Below are 17220 nucleotides of genomic sequence, written 5' to 3'. Positions count from 1 at the left end.
TCTTTGCATGATCGTTCATGATTGTTACTTAATTAGCTAGGAAAATTCGGACGGAAAGTGTGATTTTTGGAGCATTTTCTTACGAAAATTTTTACCAGATTTCATAGAATAGTCTCCTTTACAGACTGTTTGTGGTGCTGATCATATTACAAACACTGTTCTAACTCCTTGATCTGGCGATTTTGTAAAAGAGATGTTGAATTTTAATTGCTTCAGTGCGGCTTCAATGTTTGCTTTTCAGTGTTGCTTGCCATACATTTTGCAAGTCCATATATTGCACCAAGGCTAACTAATAACTCAATGGTGCTGCTATGTGCTAATAATGTGTAATTTTTCCAATTGGGAGGTTTTTGGGGGACCAGTAAACAACTATAAAGGCTTAGCAGTCATAAAATACTGAGCAAATAAACTGAGAGCTAATTAAATACACTTAATTAGATCAGGCAAACATGTTGTGAAAGTAATTATATCGAGAAGGTCGTATCTGCAATAGCTACCCTATACATAATCTTAAAAATAAAGCACTTGACAGCTATTGCATAAACCCTACCTAGATGTGTTTTTACAATTTTGTATATAACAGATAAAGTACACATTAGGGGTTTAGGGCAAGAAAACCCTATCTGCAATAGCTGCCAGGTGTAAAATGTGTACAATATAGAATGCAGAAATTACCCAAATGTCTATGGAGCAGCTATCACTGCAAACCCAGAACGTCTAAATTCAGCAAAACTTCTAGTATTGGAGATTAGATATGAATCTAGAGTATTAGCTTTTGTTAAACTGATACTGGACAAAATTACTTATGGAAACAATTATTATAGACACATTCATGGTCTGCTAGCTCCCTCCCAATTGGTTTGATATACACTTTTTCTGAAGATCACTTATTCAATGTTGATTGTTGTACAACTATATATAAAATTACTGCTCAAATAATACTATTAATAACATCACCATTGAAATCCATGCTTATTGTTTGCTAGCAATTCACTGAACTGGAAATTGCTCCTTTGCAATGATTTATAAGAGCCCATAATGATACCCATGTTTGCTTCTTATTCCAGAACCACCCATGTGTAAAATGCACCCTATGCTGTTTTGGGCTTATAGTGTCTAATTTTGAGTCTATTTATCAGACTACATTTGAGGTCTGATCTTCTGGATTGTATACTCCCCAAATAGTGGTCTAAATTTGTGCCTATATTTAGTAATTAATCCCTCATTTAGCGTGTTTCTATTGAGGCCCCTGCATTTTACAGGTAAAACTGTTCGCCATCAAATAGCGGCGAAAGGCGGATAACGGTCAGTTTCCATTGCACGTTGTTTACCGGTAAACACTCGATGAACAGCGTCAATTGACACACCTGAAAAGTTTGCTGGCGAAAGGTCGTGCACTGGGGTCAATCCCCGGGTCAATCGCAAAGCATTGTGGATTTTAATATTGTAGTATTTTCTTAATTGTTTGGCTAAAAATGAGGTAGCAAACATGAGAAAAGAAGACTGAAGAATAATGTTTTTTATTAGCGTTTTCATTCGTTCTCGTACATCAAATTACGCCATTGGGAAATCCCCCTCGGTGATATCGACGTGAGTACCGTACTCAGTATTGTTGCGCGCAAAAAAATAGGTCTTATAATTTAATTTTTCACAGTTTAATTTCAGTTAATATTCTTTTTAGCGAATAGTAATTTAACATCAAGATACAAGATACAAGATACAAGATATTTTATTTTCCCATAATTCACATGAAATAACACAAGTATAAATTTAAAAAAAACCAAAGGCAATATCAAACAAACGAATTATGGAGGGGATGACCAGAAGGCCAGTAAGGCCAGAGGAAGTCACCCCTTAACAAAGAAATGTTACCATCAAAAGAAGTAAAAACAAAACAAAGTATAACAAACAAACGAGAAACACAATGCTCAAGAATTAATCATATTTTGAGATCAAGTCACGTTTATATATCTTACGGAAATGTTTCGATGAATTTGCAGTTTTTATTGAGTTTGGCAATGAATTCCATAATATTGGACCAGCAGTACGAATGGCATGGTCAGTAAATGTTTTGTTGTTCTTCATTAAGTTGAATTTATCTGCGTTTCTCGTTTGGTAATTATGAATATTGGAACGTAGTGTAAAGAAGCCATCAAATACGCCCGGTAATTCATTATTACTGTACTTGTACATAAATACCCCCAATTCAAGTTTGTAGGTGTCTGCAAGAGTTAAAATATTGTATTTGGCAAATAAGGGAGCTGTGTGGCTTCTATAATGACTATTATACCGGTAAAAACTCGCCTCTGTTTACCGGTAAATAGCGGGGAAGGTCAGTTTATATTGAGCAGAATTAATCCCTTTACCGTCTTTTTACCGGTAAATGGTCCCAACAACATAATATTGAATTCATGAAATCTTTCTAATTTTCTGAAGCACACACCGCCGCGGATCCGAGTTGATTTCTATTTATTTCGCATGCACAGCTGGATTCATCCGCTGATGTTGTTGTTGTTGTTTTATTTCTCATAAATTTACTCATAAATCATAACTCACTTAAATATTTAGCATAATATGTATAATGCAGGGATAATGCATTATGAATATTTCTTCCATTTACTTTATTTAAGCCTATAGCAAGTGAGTCAAATATTTGTATGTGATTAGGCCTAAGAATTTTTGCGAACGGAATGGTATACTCATGATAATCATGGTATAATACATAAACAAGCTAGCTCATTGATGATGCAGAGGTCAATTTCGCGACTCAACTTCCGTTTTCTTCCCTGTATGCGCATTCAATCGTAACGGAGTGAGTTTCTATTGACGTTTACCGGTAAGCGTCCCCGCTATTTTCCTTCCTCAAGAAGGAAAACGTTACCGGTAAAAACTCGCCTCTGTTTACCGGTAAATAGCGGGGAAGGTCAGTTTATATTGAGCAGAATTAATCCCTTTACCGTCTTTTTACCGGTAAATGGTCCCAATAGCAACACACTAATTGTTACTGCCAAACCAATTTTAGAGGATCTGCTGAAATATAGGCACTTTGGGTTTGCAGTGTATGGTCCTAAACCCTCAATATAATTGTTTCTTGTTTTCCTTCTCACCCAGTTGTTTGTCTCCAAGATAAGTACTTAGTGGTCCAATTAACATTATTGTTATCTTATTGACTATGCAGCTCGTAAAAATTTGGCCCTGCTTTATATTAAGGTGAGATAGGTGTAATCGGTTTTTGTGTGAAGATCATAGAAATTTAAAACTTGGTACAAAGTAATTGATATAAACAAAAAATACTCAAATGTTAAGCATATTAATTAACTAATTTGCATATTTAATTAGGGAAAATGAGCTACAGCACCATTGGTGCTCTTGTTAAATCATACGGTGTTGCTACAAGCTTCAGATCACACAATACAATGAGGAAATTGTTATTCGCACCCAAGGATCCCACGTCAACAGAGAAACTGAATCGGTGCGGATTATGAGTTTCCCTGCGGCGCACAGCGTCATCATCCCTATATGTTCGTGTCAAAAATTGCCGTGATAGTACGGCGAATCCACCTGTTTTTCAACAGCTACGCATGGCGATTTTGTTCGAGATAGGCCGAGCGACTCAGGCTAAACATATCATTTACACGATATGAGATACCACAGAGTTTCTATTCTACAAGTTTTTACGATTTGCGCATGCTCAGTACGCTACAGTACCCCATATGATGTTTTCAATACACTAACTGGAAATTCAATACACTCAGCGGCGATTGCTGTTTTCTTTAAACGGATATATTTTACTGCATTTTCACCATAACGATATTTAAATCCTACGTTAAAATGTGATATATTCAACTGTTTGAGAATTATAATTATGTAAAAGGAACACACACAGCCCATTCAGCTCAGATCCACGTGCTGTATAGAATATTAAATCACAAGTCTATAATACAATGCACCGGCGAAACATATGCAACTTTCTTTATCTGCGTCAATAATAGAATAATTATATGATTTAAATAGAATTGAATACATCTCTGTATTTTGAGTTTGTACTTCATAACTGAGCGATCTAGCGATCGATTTCTAGCCAATCAGATAGGACTCCTTTTCTTGCGGTCGGTCACCAACGGAGTATTAAGACGTGATTGATTGCAGGGAAAAATATTTATAATACAGGATGTCGACACTGTGCGGCGCATGTGCAAGTTCGTACATCGGCCAGACAAGCAGATAACGCGTAGACTGGGAATACACAAGGGTTTTAGTCAAGGGTGATAGAGTAGTGAGGGAGGCCAAATCAAGAAAAAAAATCTCCGCAACTAAATTGCGTCCAAGGGGCTGGAATTGCCAGAGGAATTGCCAACCTTATACAGCGCCCTCATTCGACCAAAAGTCGCCAATGGTAAAAAAGGACAAGTCCAACACAACTTACTCATAGGACTTCTTCTGTTTGTTTGTTTGTTTGTTTGTTTGTTTATGAAGATGTGTGTTACACGTCGAAAGTTCAAGGCTAGTTGTGCTGAAATTCAGTTTAAACTTTTAGAAATCATGACAATGATAAAAATCAGAATTGTGACCAAACTTGAGGGCGTCCTCCTCAGCAAATGTTACGTTTAATATGGCTGAACTTGTGCATTCACAGTTTCGATTATTTGTTTTGTTTATCTGTTTATAGTCCTGTAAGTTAATTGTGTGGTCGTTTTATTTGTATATCATTTGTATCTTCTTGATTATTGTTTATATTTGCATATTTGTCGTCTTTGTTATAGTTTTAAACAGGTAATGTCCCAACACCATACCTGGTTGGTCTGTGTTTCTTTCTTCCGGTTATTTTTCATTTTCTGTTTCAAATATCACGCATAAATCATGATGTAGAAATCTGTACCGTCAATTTCTACCACAGTCTCAATTCCACCTTTGGAATTGCCAAGAACACAATACATGTTATTATCAGTGAAACTAAACGAAGAACAGCCCTCTTTCAGGAAACAACTTGTGGCACATGACATTCTTGAACTTCTCTGCAGGTGGGCGATGGAATGGGCATCCTTCAATGCTGCGTTTTGAATGAAAAGTTTAAAATAGCTCCCAGATGCAGGTCCGCGATAGCATGTGTCTGAGACAAAATGAAATAATGTGATAAACATTAATAATTAACTGAAAACGAAACAGAACAAGCAACAAAGATCCCTTCTATAGGCCTATATCTCTACTGGCAATGTGGGCGACTTGCATGCTGCACAAAGCTCTGATATTTTGTCAACACTAGATACCAGGCTGTTCTTGGGTGGATGTTTGTGATGTGATAGTGGGTAGGGGTGTATGCAGTAGCGTAGCCAGTTTCTATGCAAATAGTGTAAAATACAAAAAATATTCCGCGCTACGCGCGCAAATTGTAACAATAAAGCCCTTTTATAGCCGGATAATGGGCGAAAATAGTGTAAAATACAATGTTTTTCACGCTACGCGCACACATCATCCCAATAAGGCTCTTTTCGGGAAGCTCGAAGACATACAGTCTCTATGTATTGTATGATGCAACTGCAATTTTTTTCGTCAGTGCCCCAAAAATTTTATTTTGCCCCCCCCTGACCAAGACAGCTGGCTACGCCCCTGGGTGTATGTGGTCATAGTGTTGTGGGGGTGCGTGGGGAGGTGGTATATAGGCAGGTGCTTCGGTGTATTCGCTGTCGTAGTGCACGTTACAATATGACCGTTGCTCGGCCAACTGGATCACGCTTTCTTTGTTACGAACCACTGATCGAAATGATCACAACACAAAGCCTATGGCATATCAAAATTCGGAACAGGTGTATGAGCCCAGGCTTGGAGCAGTAACCAATGGTTACTAACGTGCACTACGACAGCGAATAGGAGGGATGAGCGTGTGTGGTGTGCGTATGAGCATTGGCGGCGCCAGGAACTTTTTCTGGGTGGCAAGAGGGAAGCGAAATGTCTTCAAATTGGGAGAGTATTTTTCTCCTTACTGGGGAATGGGGGAGAAAACATTTGGGGCAGGTAACTTTCCCCTTGCCTTTCCTTCTGGTGCCGCCACTGTGTATATGTGTGTAACTATTTTCAAATACCTGTTGGAGTGACTAGTCTATCAGTAGTTTCGATTTGGTCGCTGCCAGTTGTGCTTTCGATTGTTGGTTGATCGCTGCCGGTTGTAGTGATCAGCGTATCAGTGCTTTCGGTTGTTGGTTGATCGCTACCTGTTAGAGTGACCAGCGTATCTGTGCTTTCGGTTGTTGGTTGATCGCTGCCGGTTGTAGTGACCAGCGCATCTGTGCTCTCGGTTGTTGGTTGATCGCTACCTGTTGTAGTGATCAGCGTATCTGTGCTCTCGGTTGTTGGTTGTTCGCTACCTGTTGTAGTGATCAGCGTATCAGTGCTTTCGGTTGTTGGTTGATCGGTATCTGTTGTAGTGACTAGTGTAGAAGTGGTTTCAATTATAGTTGGTTGATTGCTACTTTGAATCGACAATGTTGTCATAGAAGGAGTTGTTGCTTCTTGCATTCCAGGAACAGGTTCAACATTGCAAAGTTCGGTACTACAGCAATAGTGGCAGGTATCCCCGGTATACTCATCTATGCCACAGTCGCCATCACTCTGCATTGCACTATCGGAACAAACTACGTCGTTTTTACACTGCTTTTCTACTGAATGTAAACCGTTGGCATTGCGAATGGTGTTTTGACATACCTGTTGTGAGACAATGTACGATGAAATTGAATTATTATAGGGCACATTAACAAACACACCTATACATAAAGAAATCTTATTGGCAGATATATAGGAATTGCCAAACAAACTGCACACACACCCTTCATCCGGGCCCTTCATACACCCACAACACCCTCACCCCACTGACACATACATATCGGTTGTATCAATTACCCGTGTGTCATTTAGTTTACACTCAAAACTTACAATAATGCCCACAAATTATGATGAAATCGTAAAACAAGAACACAAACAATGTAGTTTTACCACTTGTCTCAATACCTTCGTGCTTGATCTTCTATAGGCTATCTTCTTCAAATGCGCGAGAAAACGGAAATAGAAAGACGCAGATTCGCACCCACGGACACCCATCCACTCTTAAAAAAAGATTCTAAATAAAACCTAAAATATTCTCTAGCTACCCTGTATAAACCTTCAAATTATGGTTTTACTAAGAACCAAAAAGGATGGAACGGGCTACAAACAGGGGGTAGGCGGGTATTATGGTCACCCGCAAGAGCGAAACAAAATACCCAGGTTTGTTATGCTTTTTCGGTCAAAAAAGGTTCAAATTTGCCCATATGTGTGCGTAGCGAGTGAAAAAATTAGGTTCTTTATGCTTTCTAGGTCAAAATTTTCACAATTTTTTAAAAATAAAAGATCCAGATTTTTTAAAAATCAGCCCCCCCCCTCCCGGCTAAAAAGAACTATTTTATACCAGAAAATGTTCTGGAAAGGCCACCGCCTTTGGGGCTCTTTTGATTTTAACCCGCTTCTCAGCCCTTCTCTTGAGGGTTTTGCATACAGGACATCCGCCAAGAACCCTTTTCTAAGTGTGCATACAACCCTTCCGGCACACGTAATGACCTCAAACACACGCACCCCATTATTCCCAGGGCTGATACTCGCTTTGCTATACTCTTCGATGATAAATAAAAGTAGCGAGAAACACGCTCATTTGAGAGCTTTAAAATAATTGTATGGGTATGTTCCCTGAGGAATTGAAATGGTTGGTGTTTGGGGCCCAAATCAGGGTTGAAAATTGCCTGGACAAAATAATAGATGAGAGTAATAAGCAAAGCAGGGGTGGGGTGAAGTATCAAAATCAAGGGTCTTTCCCCCCTCATGGTTCAAGTAAAACTGAATTCAGACCCCCCCCCCCTCAAGACCTCCCAAAAAATTCGGATCTCCCCTTTAAAACTCACCTCTGGCGTCAATATCGAACGGTCCCTTACATGATTTACCTACCTCTGACTCTTGACAAGATAACTTAACTATGTTGCATTCTTCATTAGTGTCAGATGTAGAACAAACATAACACTTAATACCTGCCAATGTAAAGAGATTTCACATTTTGACATTATTCTTATTATTTTTATGGTAAATTATTAATGTCAAAATAAATATATATACACGCTATAACAAAAGAAATGTACAAAGGCGCAACGACGTAATAGCTCGTACACCAGAACGTAATTTAAATTTGACGATATTTTTGTACATAAACATTATGTAGCCAGAGGTTTCGAGTGGTATAAAAATCTCAACTTGTTTTTAAGTAAAGTGGGGAATGAGGCCCCGGGGATGAGGCTGTGGATCACGAAATGCTGAAACTAAATAATACATTTTATACATCCATATTTATTTAAAGGTTATGAATAAAAGGATTGCTCATATTGAACGTAAAAAACGTTCACAAATGTGAACATTCCCTGTAACAATCAGTTTTTTACTGCAAAATCTAAACTGAATTACTTTGGTTTTGTGCAATATTTTTGTACAGAAAATCTCTGATCCCAGCAAACACAAAAACGTTTTAAAAACGTTCTAAATAAGTTATATTTTGGCTTTTGGTTTAGGCAAAAAACGTTTTAATAACATTAAAATGTCGGGTTATATAAAGGTCATGGTAACGTTTTAAAACGTTTTGTATGAAAACACACTACAACAATATTTTTAAATGTTTTCAAAAAATGTTATTGTAAACTATTTTTGCAAAAATTTTTGCCAAATATTGTGTCAATACTTAAATAACATTATGTTAAAATATTTGAACCCAGCAAACACAGAAATGTTCTTAAAATGTTTTTTTTTCAAAACCTTTTAATAACATTTTAATGTCGGGTTATATAAAGGTCATGAAAACGTTTTTAAAACGTTATTGAAAATATTTTGGGCAAACATTTTTCGTAAAACATTTTTTCAACCCCAAAATAACATTCTGTTTAGAATGTTTTGTATCAAGTTTTCAAGAATGTTTTTGGAATGTTATTAAAACGTTTTTATACCCTTTATATAACCCGACATTTAAACGTTTTCTGACAACCTTTTATAACCTTTTGCGAATGATGTCGAAAACGTTTTGTGTTTGCTGGGATGTTTTCTTTAGATCCTCATGTGCTATATAACTCATTCTATACTTTCAAGGAAGTAATGATTAATCTCACCTGTTGTGGTTTGTTGTACTAAAATATTTGCAAACATGACCTGTTAATGCAATCAAAATTAAAGACAAATTAATGTACAAAGAATATTATATATTTTCGTTGACCATGTGAACATTTAGCAATATCCGTTAATGTATAGTGCTTTGCAACATTTATCTATTTTGTACAATGAGTTTGAATTTGGGTCCACCAAATATCGCTTCCCCCGCTCCGGAAAGTCAACATATTTTTACGTTTATGTAGGTTTTTTACACCTCCTCTTAGAGCGTGGTAATATATCGAAAAGTGACCTTTTGTTTAAATGCCAAAATCACTCGGACCCTTTCGACCTGCAAAGACATTGCTCATCCCCTCATTGACTTAATACAAATGCACCCTTCCCATTTCACCAGGGGCGGATCCATGTATTTGAAAGGAGCCACTTGAGGAAACTTTTCCGGCACGCAAATTTTACGGCATATACGATTCTGGTGGGAGCCAAAATGACCATAGGCAGCGGATGCGCGAGGGGTCGGGGACGGGGGACACGTCCCCTACATTTTTTCCATTGGGACGTCCCCCCTAACAATCCTGATATAGAAGATAAATAAAAACAATAAGTGCATCTTCCTTTTTAGAGTGAAAAACACCGTGTTTTGTGCCATGGGTGTCAAATTATGTTAATTGGTTTCAAAAGCACTGAAAGCTCCCTGCGAGCTAAATATTTTCACACCAACACAATACACTAATGTTGACACAAGACTTATGTCCTGCCATCTGTCTGAAGATCATATGCCTGTAGTCTGGATACGGTCACTGAATTAAATATTATACCTTAAGCAATCAAACAGTATTTTAATAATACCATGGACTGTGTATGAACACCTAATTAGCCACTTATTTACATAATGGTGACAATGACATCTCTATTCATAAGGGCTCATTTGTTTTTGTTGTAAATTGTAAATGTGTTAGTGGTCCTACAGGGGTAGATGTTATTTAATACCGTGTTCACACCTAAAACAACTGATGCATATCAGTCCAGTGGCGGCGTGATGCCAAAACCACCAAAACCCGACTATTTTCTGATCCCTACCCTACCAGCTTTCACGTTTCACCCCCATCATTTTCCCCGGAAAACAATTCCTGGTGCCTGGTACACCGTCCACGACAGTCTTCAATTTATGCCAGATTATTATATTTTGTATACTTACTAATTTGAATGTCTTTACTAGTAGTCTTCTATTAAGTGCCATGTTCTTACTTTTGCAAATTATTTTCATGAAACCTTAAAGTATAAAGAGAGAGAAGAAGAAAAATATAACGGATATGAAAAATGATATTATTTAGCAATCAAAATGATCAAACAACATAAAAGAAAAGGATATAAAAATATTTTGGTGGCGATAGTATTGGACATAGAATATTTGGTGGCGACAGTATTCGACATTGAATATTTGGTGGTGATAGTATTTGACATCGAACATTTGGTGGCGATAGTATTGGACATCAAATATGTGGTGGCGACAGTATTCGACGTCAAATATTTGGTGGCCACAGTATTTGACATTGACTATTTGGTGGTGGCGATAGTATTCGGCATCTAATATTTGGTGGCAATAGTATTCGACATCAAATATTTGGTTGGGACAGTATTCGACATCGAATATTTGGTGGCGACACTATTCGACATTGAATATTTGGTGGCGATAATATTCGAAGTTGAATATTTGGTGGCGATAGTATTCGAAGTTGAATATTTGGTGGCGATAGTATTCGACATCGCATATAATGATGGCGACAGTATTCGATATAGAATAGTTGGGTTGGTGGTGACAGTATACGACGTCGCATATTTGGTGCCGATAGTATTCGGCATCAAATATTTGGTGGGGACAGTATTCGACATGGAATATTTGGTGGCGATAGTATTCGACATCGAATATAAGTTGGTGGGGACAGTATTCGACACCGAATATTTGGTGGCGATAGTATTCGAAGTTGAATATTTGGTGGCAATAGTATTCGACATCGCATATTTGATGGCAACAGTATTCAACATCGAATAGTTGGGTTGGTGGCGATAATATTTGATGTCGCATATTTGGTGGCAATAGTATTCAACATCAAATATTTGGTGGCAATAGTATTCGACATCAAATATTTGGTGGGAACAGTATTCGACATCAAATATTTGGTGGCGACAGTATTCGACATCAAATATTTGGTGGCGACAGTATTCGACATCAAATATTTGGTGGCGACAGTATTCGACATCAAATATTTGGTTGGGACAGTATTCGACATCAAATATTTGGTGGCGACAGCATTCGACATCAAATATTTGGTGGCGACAGTATTCGACATCAAATATTTGGTGGCGACAGCATTCGACATCAAATATTTGGTGGCGACAGTATTCGACATCAAATATTTGGTGGCGATAGTATTACACAGCAAGCATTCGGTGGCGACAGTATTCAACATCAAATTTTTGTTTGCCATAGTATTCTGACATCGAATATTTGATGACGAATATTGTTTTTTCGTCGACAAGCATTCGTTAGAAGATCAAAAAATACTTGAAGCAAATTAAATAACGAATACTTGTTGAAATTATTCATCATCTTTATTTTGTTCTTTTTCACTGGTAGGTATGTTCGTTTGTCCACCCGCAAGTGGTCCAGTGGGCATGCAGCGGCCTCACTTTTATATTAATTGTAATCATTGTTTATTTATAAACTGGTGCTTTAACCCAAGTATGTTTTCATTGTTCTGGCAAATAAATGAAATGGAATGGAATAAAAAAATCTGTCACACATTATAATTTCAACAGTATTTCTCTATCAAAAGTAAAAATGTGACTGTTAAAATAGAATTCCATGATTTTCCAAACATTTACAATGTACTATAGTATTCTTTGAAAATGATCACTATGCACCTATTTTCTGAAATTCGCTGTCGTAGTGCACGTTAGAATATGGCCGTTGCTAGGTCAACTGGATCACGCTTTCTTTGTTACGAACCACTGATCGAAATGATCACAACACAAAGCCTATGGCATATCAAAATTCGGAACATGTGTATGAGCCCAGGCTTGGAGCAGTAACCAATAGTTACTAACGTGCACTACGACAGCGAATAATTGAATGCTCTCCCTAATTCGTAAGAAAACAAGTGGAGATAACAAGTTGACTTACCCTGTGTATGTAATCTCATATATCATTTGGATTCATTCAGTGTGCACAAGATCGAACCCAGTTACTCCTTTATAAATCCAGTGGTCATTTTGAGTCCATATTAGCTCAGGCAATGTGTTGCACAAACCTATATAATTGCCAATTTCGGTCTATTCCACTTAATCCTAACGACGATATTGGATTTTTTATAAAGAAATTTAGTATTAATAACTAGGAAATGATATAAAACGAACCTGTTCGTGTGCATCACGCTTGAATAGTATACTTTTTCATTTGCCATAATAATAATTATTATTATAATAACGAATCAATAAATCAATAAAACGTGCGAACAAAGTTATAGTATACAGGATATTAATATTTTGTTAATCCATTAGGCATGTTAGGTGTAATGGTAATACTATGGCAACAGTGATCGCTTTTTGTAGCCCAATTAAGAGCGCTAGGCAAACTTGTATTGTCCGTTCATTTCTTGCAATTGTGTAGAACAAACCTCTTAAAATTCACACTTTACAACTTCTTATGCGCAATAATGGGTCTTTTGTTCAAAACAACAAGTGTGTTCCAAATACGTGGCAAATGTAAGACAATATTTATTGTATTTCATATTTAAATTATAATATTTCACCTGAAACCACAACAGGATTGATTTATTAATGCAAGTCCATTAATTTTGTACCAAGACTTATGTTAATATTTATACCCGCATGCAAAACATGGACGGGTATATTTATACCCGCATGCGAAGCATAGACGGTTATACCCGCATGCGAAGCATGGACGGGTATATTGTTATCCTGTGGTTTCTTATACCCGCATGCGAAGCATGGACGGGTATTGCCATCCTGTGGTTTCTTCTCCATCGCCTCCTCCTTATACCCGCATGCGAAGCATGGACGGGTATATTGCCATCCTGTGGTTTCTTATACCCGCATGCGAAGCATGGACGGGTATATTGCCATCCTGTGGTTTCGTCTCCTTCTCCTATCAAACACATCATTCTGTCAAGGCTAGCGCTAAAACTACAAGGGCCCCAGAGCCCATATGTGTTACAATTATGGGCCCTACCCCGTAGAAGTGCCTTTTGCCCATCTTGGCCCCAGAGGTCAAAGGTCACGGGCCCCAGGGGCCCAAATGTAAAAACACAAACCATGCCGTTTCTCATCAAATGAAGCAGCCTCAGAGCCGTGTGCTGGTACATTGACCCCAGGGGTACTCTATATTTACAGGTATACGTGAAGCGTTAAGGCTGTTCCAGTTAAATTACATACCCATTGGCTGTTCCATTTTAATTTACATACTCCCTCTGAAATGGCCCAAAAAAAGGCTGTTCCGTATAATTTACATACTCCATCTAAAATGGCTGTTCCATTTAATTTACATACTCCCTCTGGAATATATATTGGGCCCCAGGGCCCCAAATGTTAAAACAAAGGGCCGGCCGTTTCTCATCATATAAAGCAGCTTTATGGCTCAGAGTTACATCGTCAATCAAAATGACTCCCACATTCTTAAGGCAAAATAAATAGGAATGGTTGTCTCAGTGACTCAAAGCTATTGAAAAATCCCAACTGCATACATTTTTGGTTAAAAAATAGCATTATTTTCATTCAAATCTCAATTTTCTTGAAGTTGATGTCATTATGAAAGTGTTTACTTGTCAGTTATGTTGGTCTCATTCTTGTAAGCATTTTAGCAGTGTTTTGCTGCAGTAGGGGTAGAGTGTGTACTACATAATGGAAATTTAAAAATCCCTCGTCACTTTCCGGTGCAGTTTCAGATGCGCTTGCAATAATAGTTATTTATTTTAAAAGATTTTTATTTCACTATAATGAGCAAAATGAACCTATAATATGCTGCAGTAACATTTGGAACATGTTTTATGTTTGAATCCAAATAGCAAATAATGAAATGATGCCAAATAATGAATAATGAAATGTGACCTCATCCCCTTTTCAAGATCTCCAAGAGCAAACTACGAATTCATTGCCGATGGCCTAATGGTAATTGGGAATTCCCAAAATATGCAACATTTTAGGATGAAAATATGCACTTGGAAAATCCCACATGAAAAAATCTTATGTCATTTTTTAATACTGAATATCTGTGGTAAAAGAACATATAAACAGGCCTATTCTTCATTGGTAGTCACTTATTGTAAACATTATATATGTTGTGAAAAGATTAAATTTGCTTTCAATTTGCTTTCTCAATGATTAAATATTAAAATACAAGTTAAAAACATAATAAAAGGCAATAATTGAAAATTCCCAAAATTCCCAATATTCCCGGGCCTTCAAAATTCCTGGAAACTTTCCGGGAAACTTTCCAAAATTCCCGGAAACTTTCCACCCTTTACAACCCTATCTGGGAGGGACTTTTACAATTTCTTTATTTTAAGTGCTACGACAGTGCAACCTACATTCAATTAAAGCTTGTGACTTGGACTTTCACTTTTTACACATGTACAATTTCTTTATTTTAAGTCCTCAGCAAATAAGGACTGTAAGTTTGGGTACACCGATAACATGCGGGTATAGCCAAGGAGTTTATATAGGAAGGAGAGGAAATAGATTATGTAACGCTTATTGTTCCTTTGTGCCAATTGGAGTTCCCGACACGCTATTCATCGAGAGGTACCTTTTGTTCGAGACAAAGGGCTTCCGCCATTAAATCGGTCACTGACCTGACCAGCGTATCAACGCTATAATAGGCAGGCTACTGTCAATAAGTGATGAAACGAAAGTCACGTAAAAGCGCCTATACGAACGAGAGGTACCTTTTGTACTAGTCCATCCCAAGGGTGTGCGTGAGTTGTCGCATGCACACAAAACAGAGGTTCACCTACAATACCAACCTATTGGAGCGCCCAAATCGGTTTGGGCGCTCATTTGATTATACTCAGTGAACACGCTTTGCTCTACCATTTCGCTACGGACAGTTCAGCAGCATAGGCAAAGTGTGCGCTCTGTGTGGCGGATATAAGAATCTACACAAGTAAGTTGTCTACATTGTTTGCCAATAGGTCTACATATAAAGATTTGAAGTAATTATGATATCACTCCTACTGTAGTATTTTTAAGGACATTAGCCGCGGGTCCACATCGTGTTTTATTATGTATAGGCCTACCATAGTATTTTACATGAGCATCGCGTATATAGGAGTCTACCCTGGACCTCAAATGTGATATATTTGCTGATAACTCGAGAAGCATATAGCAATACTATTTCTGAATCAATCAATAAAGCAAAGAAAATCATACTTGTAGGCCTATAATACTATATTAAATATAATTGCGGACCAACCGATACAGCTCGATACGCCCAATGTATGAATAAAAGCACCTAACAATAAAGTCGCCCAATTGAACAGTTGTAGGTGTCGATCGCACGACTTCATTAATATTGATTGGCAACATTTTCCAATATGTCAGCGCTCAAATCGGACGCAATAGAACAATAGACTCTTCAGTGCGTTGGGTATAGCCGTATTTGTGTACAAATATAGGCCTATAGCCTTCTACTCCATCTTTTCCTCCTCCTCCATCAAACACAACATTCTGTCAAGGCTAGCGCTAAAACTACAAGGGCCATAGGGCCCATATGTGGTACACTTATGGGCCCTACGCCTACCCCGTAGATTTATCCTTTGCCCATATTGGCCCCAGAGGTCAAAGGTCACGGGCCCCAGGGGCCCAAATGTAAAAATACAAAGTATGCCGTTTCTCATCAAATGAAGCAACCTCAGGGCCCTGAGTTGGTACACTGATAGCCCCAGGGGTACTCTATATATACAAGTATACATGAGCCCCATATGTCATATATTATGGGCCCCAGGGCCCCAAATGTTAAAATAAGGGGCAACAGATTGACAGGGCTAGCGCTAAAACTACAAGGGCCCCAGGGCCCATATGTGGTACACTTATGGGCCCTACCCCGGTAGATTTATCCTTTGCACATCTTGGCCCCAGAGGTCAAAGGTCACGGGCCCCAGGGGCCCAAATGTAAAAATACAAAGCATGCTGTTTCTCATTAAATGAAGCAGCCTCAGGGCCCTGAGTTGGTATACTGATAGATCCAGGGGTACTCTATATATACAAGTATACATGAGCCCCACATGTCATATATTATTATGGGCCCCAGGGCCCCAAATGTTAAAATAAGGGGCAACAGATTGACAAGGCTAGCTATAAAACTACAAGGGCACTAGGGCTCATATGTGGCACATGTATGGGCCCTAAGTTGTAAATGTGCCTTTTGCCCATTTTGGCTCCAGATGGTTTAGGCTAGGGGCCCCAGAGGCCCAAATGTTAAAACAAAGGGCTGGTCGTTTCTCAGCAAATAAAGTAGGTACAGGGTTTAGATTTGGTACACTAATAGGTCTTCAGCATTATATTATTATATGTAGGAGGAGGAGGAAAAGGAGGAGGAGGAGGAGAAGAAACCACAGGATGGGAAGATACCCTGCATGCTCTGCATGCGGGTATAAGGATAAGAAGATACCCTGCATGCTCTGCATACGGGTATAATCAAGCCAGTTTTCAAAGTATATGATTTGTAGAATGAACTTTTGCAAAACATCAAAGTAATATATTCCAATAAATGTATTGATTTACATAATGAAAATCGATTTTTGGCTGCTTCGACCAACAATACATCGTGTACCCTTAAGGTTACACGAAGAAACGTATAAAAAACGTATAAAAGACGTATAAAGTTGTTCTCTAAAAACCGCGTTTTCTCAGCAATCAAATATCGCAGCATAGTGCACTTACGTCCACTGCGAATTCACCGTGACCTTTCCAGCCATAAACCCGCTTATTGAAGATTAAACCGATATATGCAGTACTAAACCATTATATAGTAATCTATTG

At 38.1% G+C, this 17220-nt stretch overlaps 1 protein-coding gene across 1 annotated transcript; it reads right to left on the bottom strand.

Annotated features, from left to right (window-relative positions):
• Window positions 1-3886: 3886 nt before the first annotated feature.
• Window positions 3887-10402, bottom strand: LOC140154109 (uncharacterized). The gene is made up of 5 exons (XM_072176717.1): window positions 10361-10402; window positions 9168-9207; window positions 7969-8048; window positions 6081-6699; window positions 3887-5110 (listed from the first exon to the last, which is right to left on the bottom strand). The coding sequence occupies exons 1-5, from the start codon at window positions 10400-10402 to the stop codon at window positions 4848-4850; spliced, it is 1044 nt and encodes a 347-aa protein (XP_072032818.1). The 3' UTR covers window positions 3887-4847.
• Between the last annotated feature and the right edge of the window lie 6818 nt (window positions 10403-17220).

The sequence above is a fragment of the Amphiura filiformis genome, chromosome 6 (genome assembly GCF_039555335.1).
Source record: "Amphiura filiformis chromosome 6, Afil_fr2py, whole genome shotgun sequence".
NCBI classification, from domain to species: Eukaryota; Metazoa; Echinodermata; class Ophiuroidea; order Amphilepidida; family Amphiuridae; genus Amphiura; species Amphiura filiformis.
This window is presented reverse-complemented; position numbering and strand designations above follow the sequence as displayed.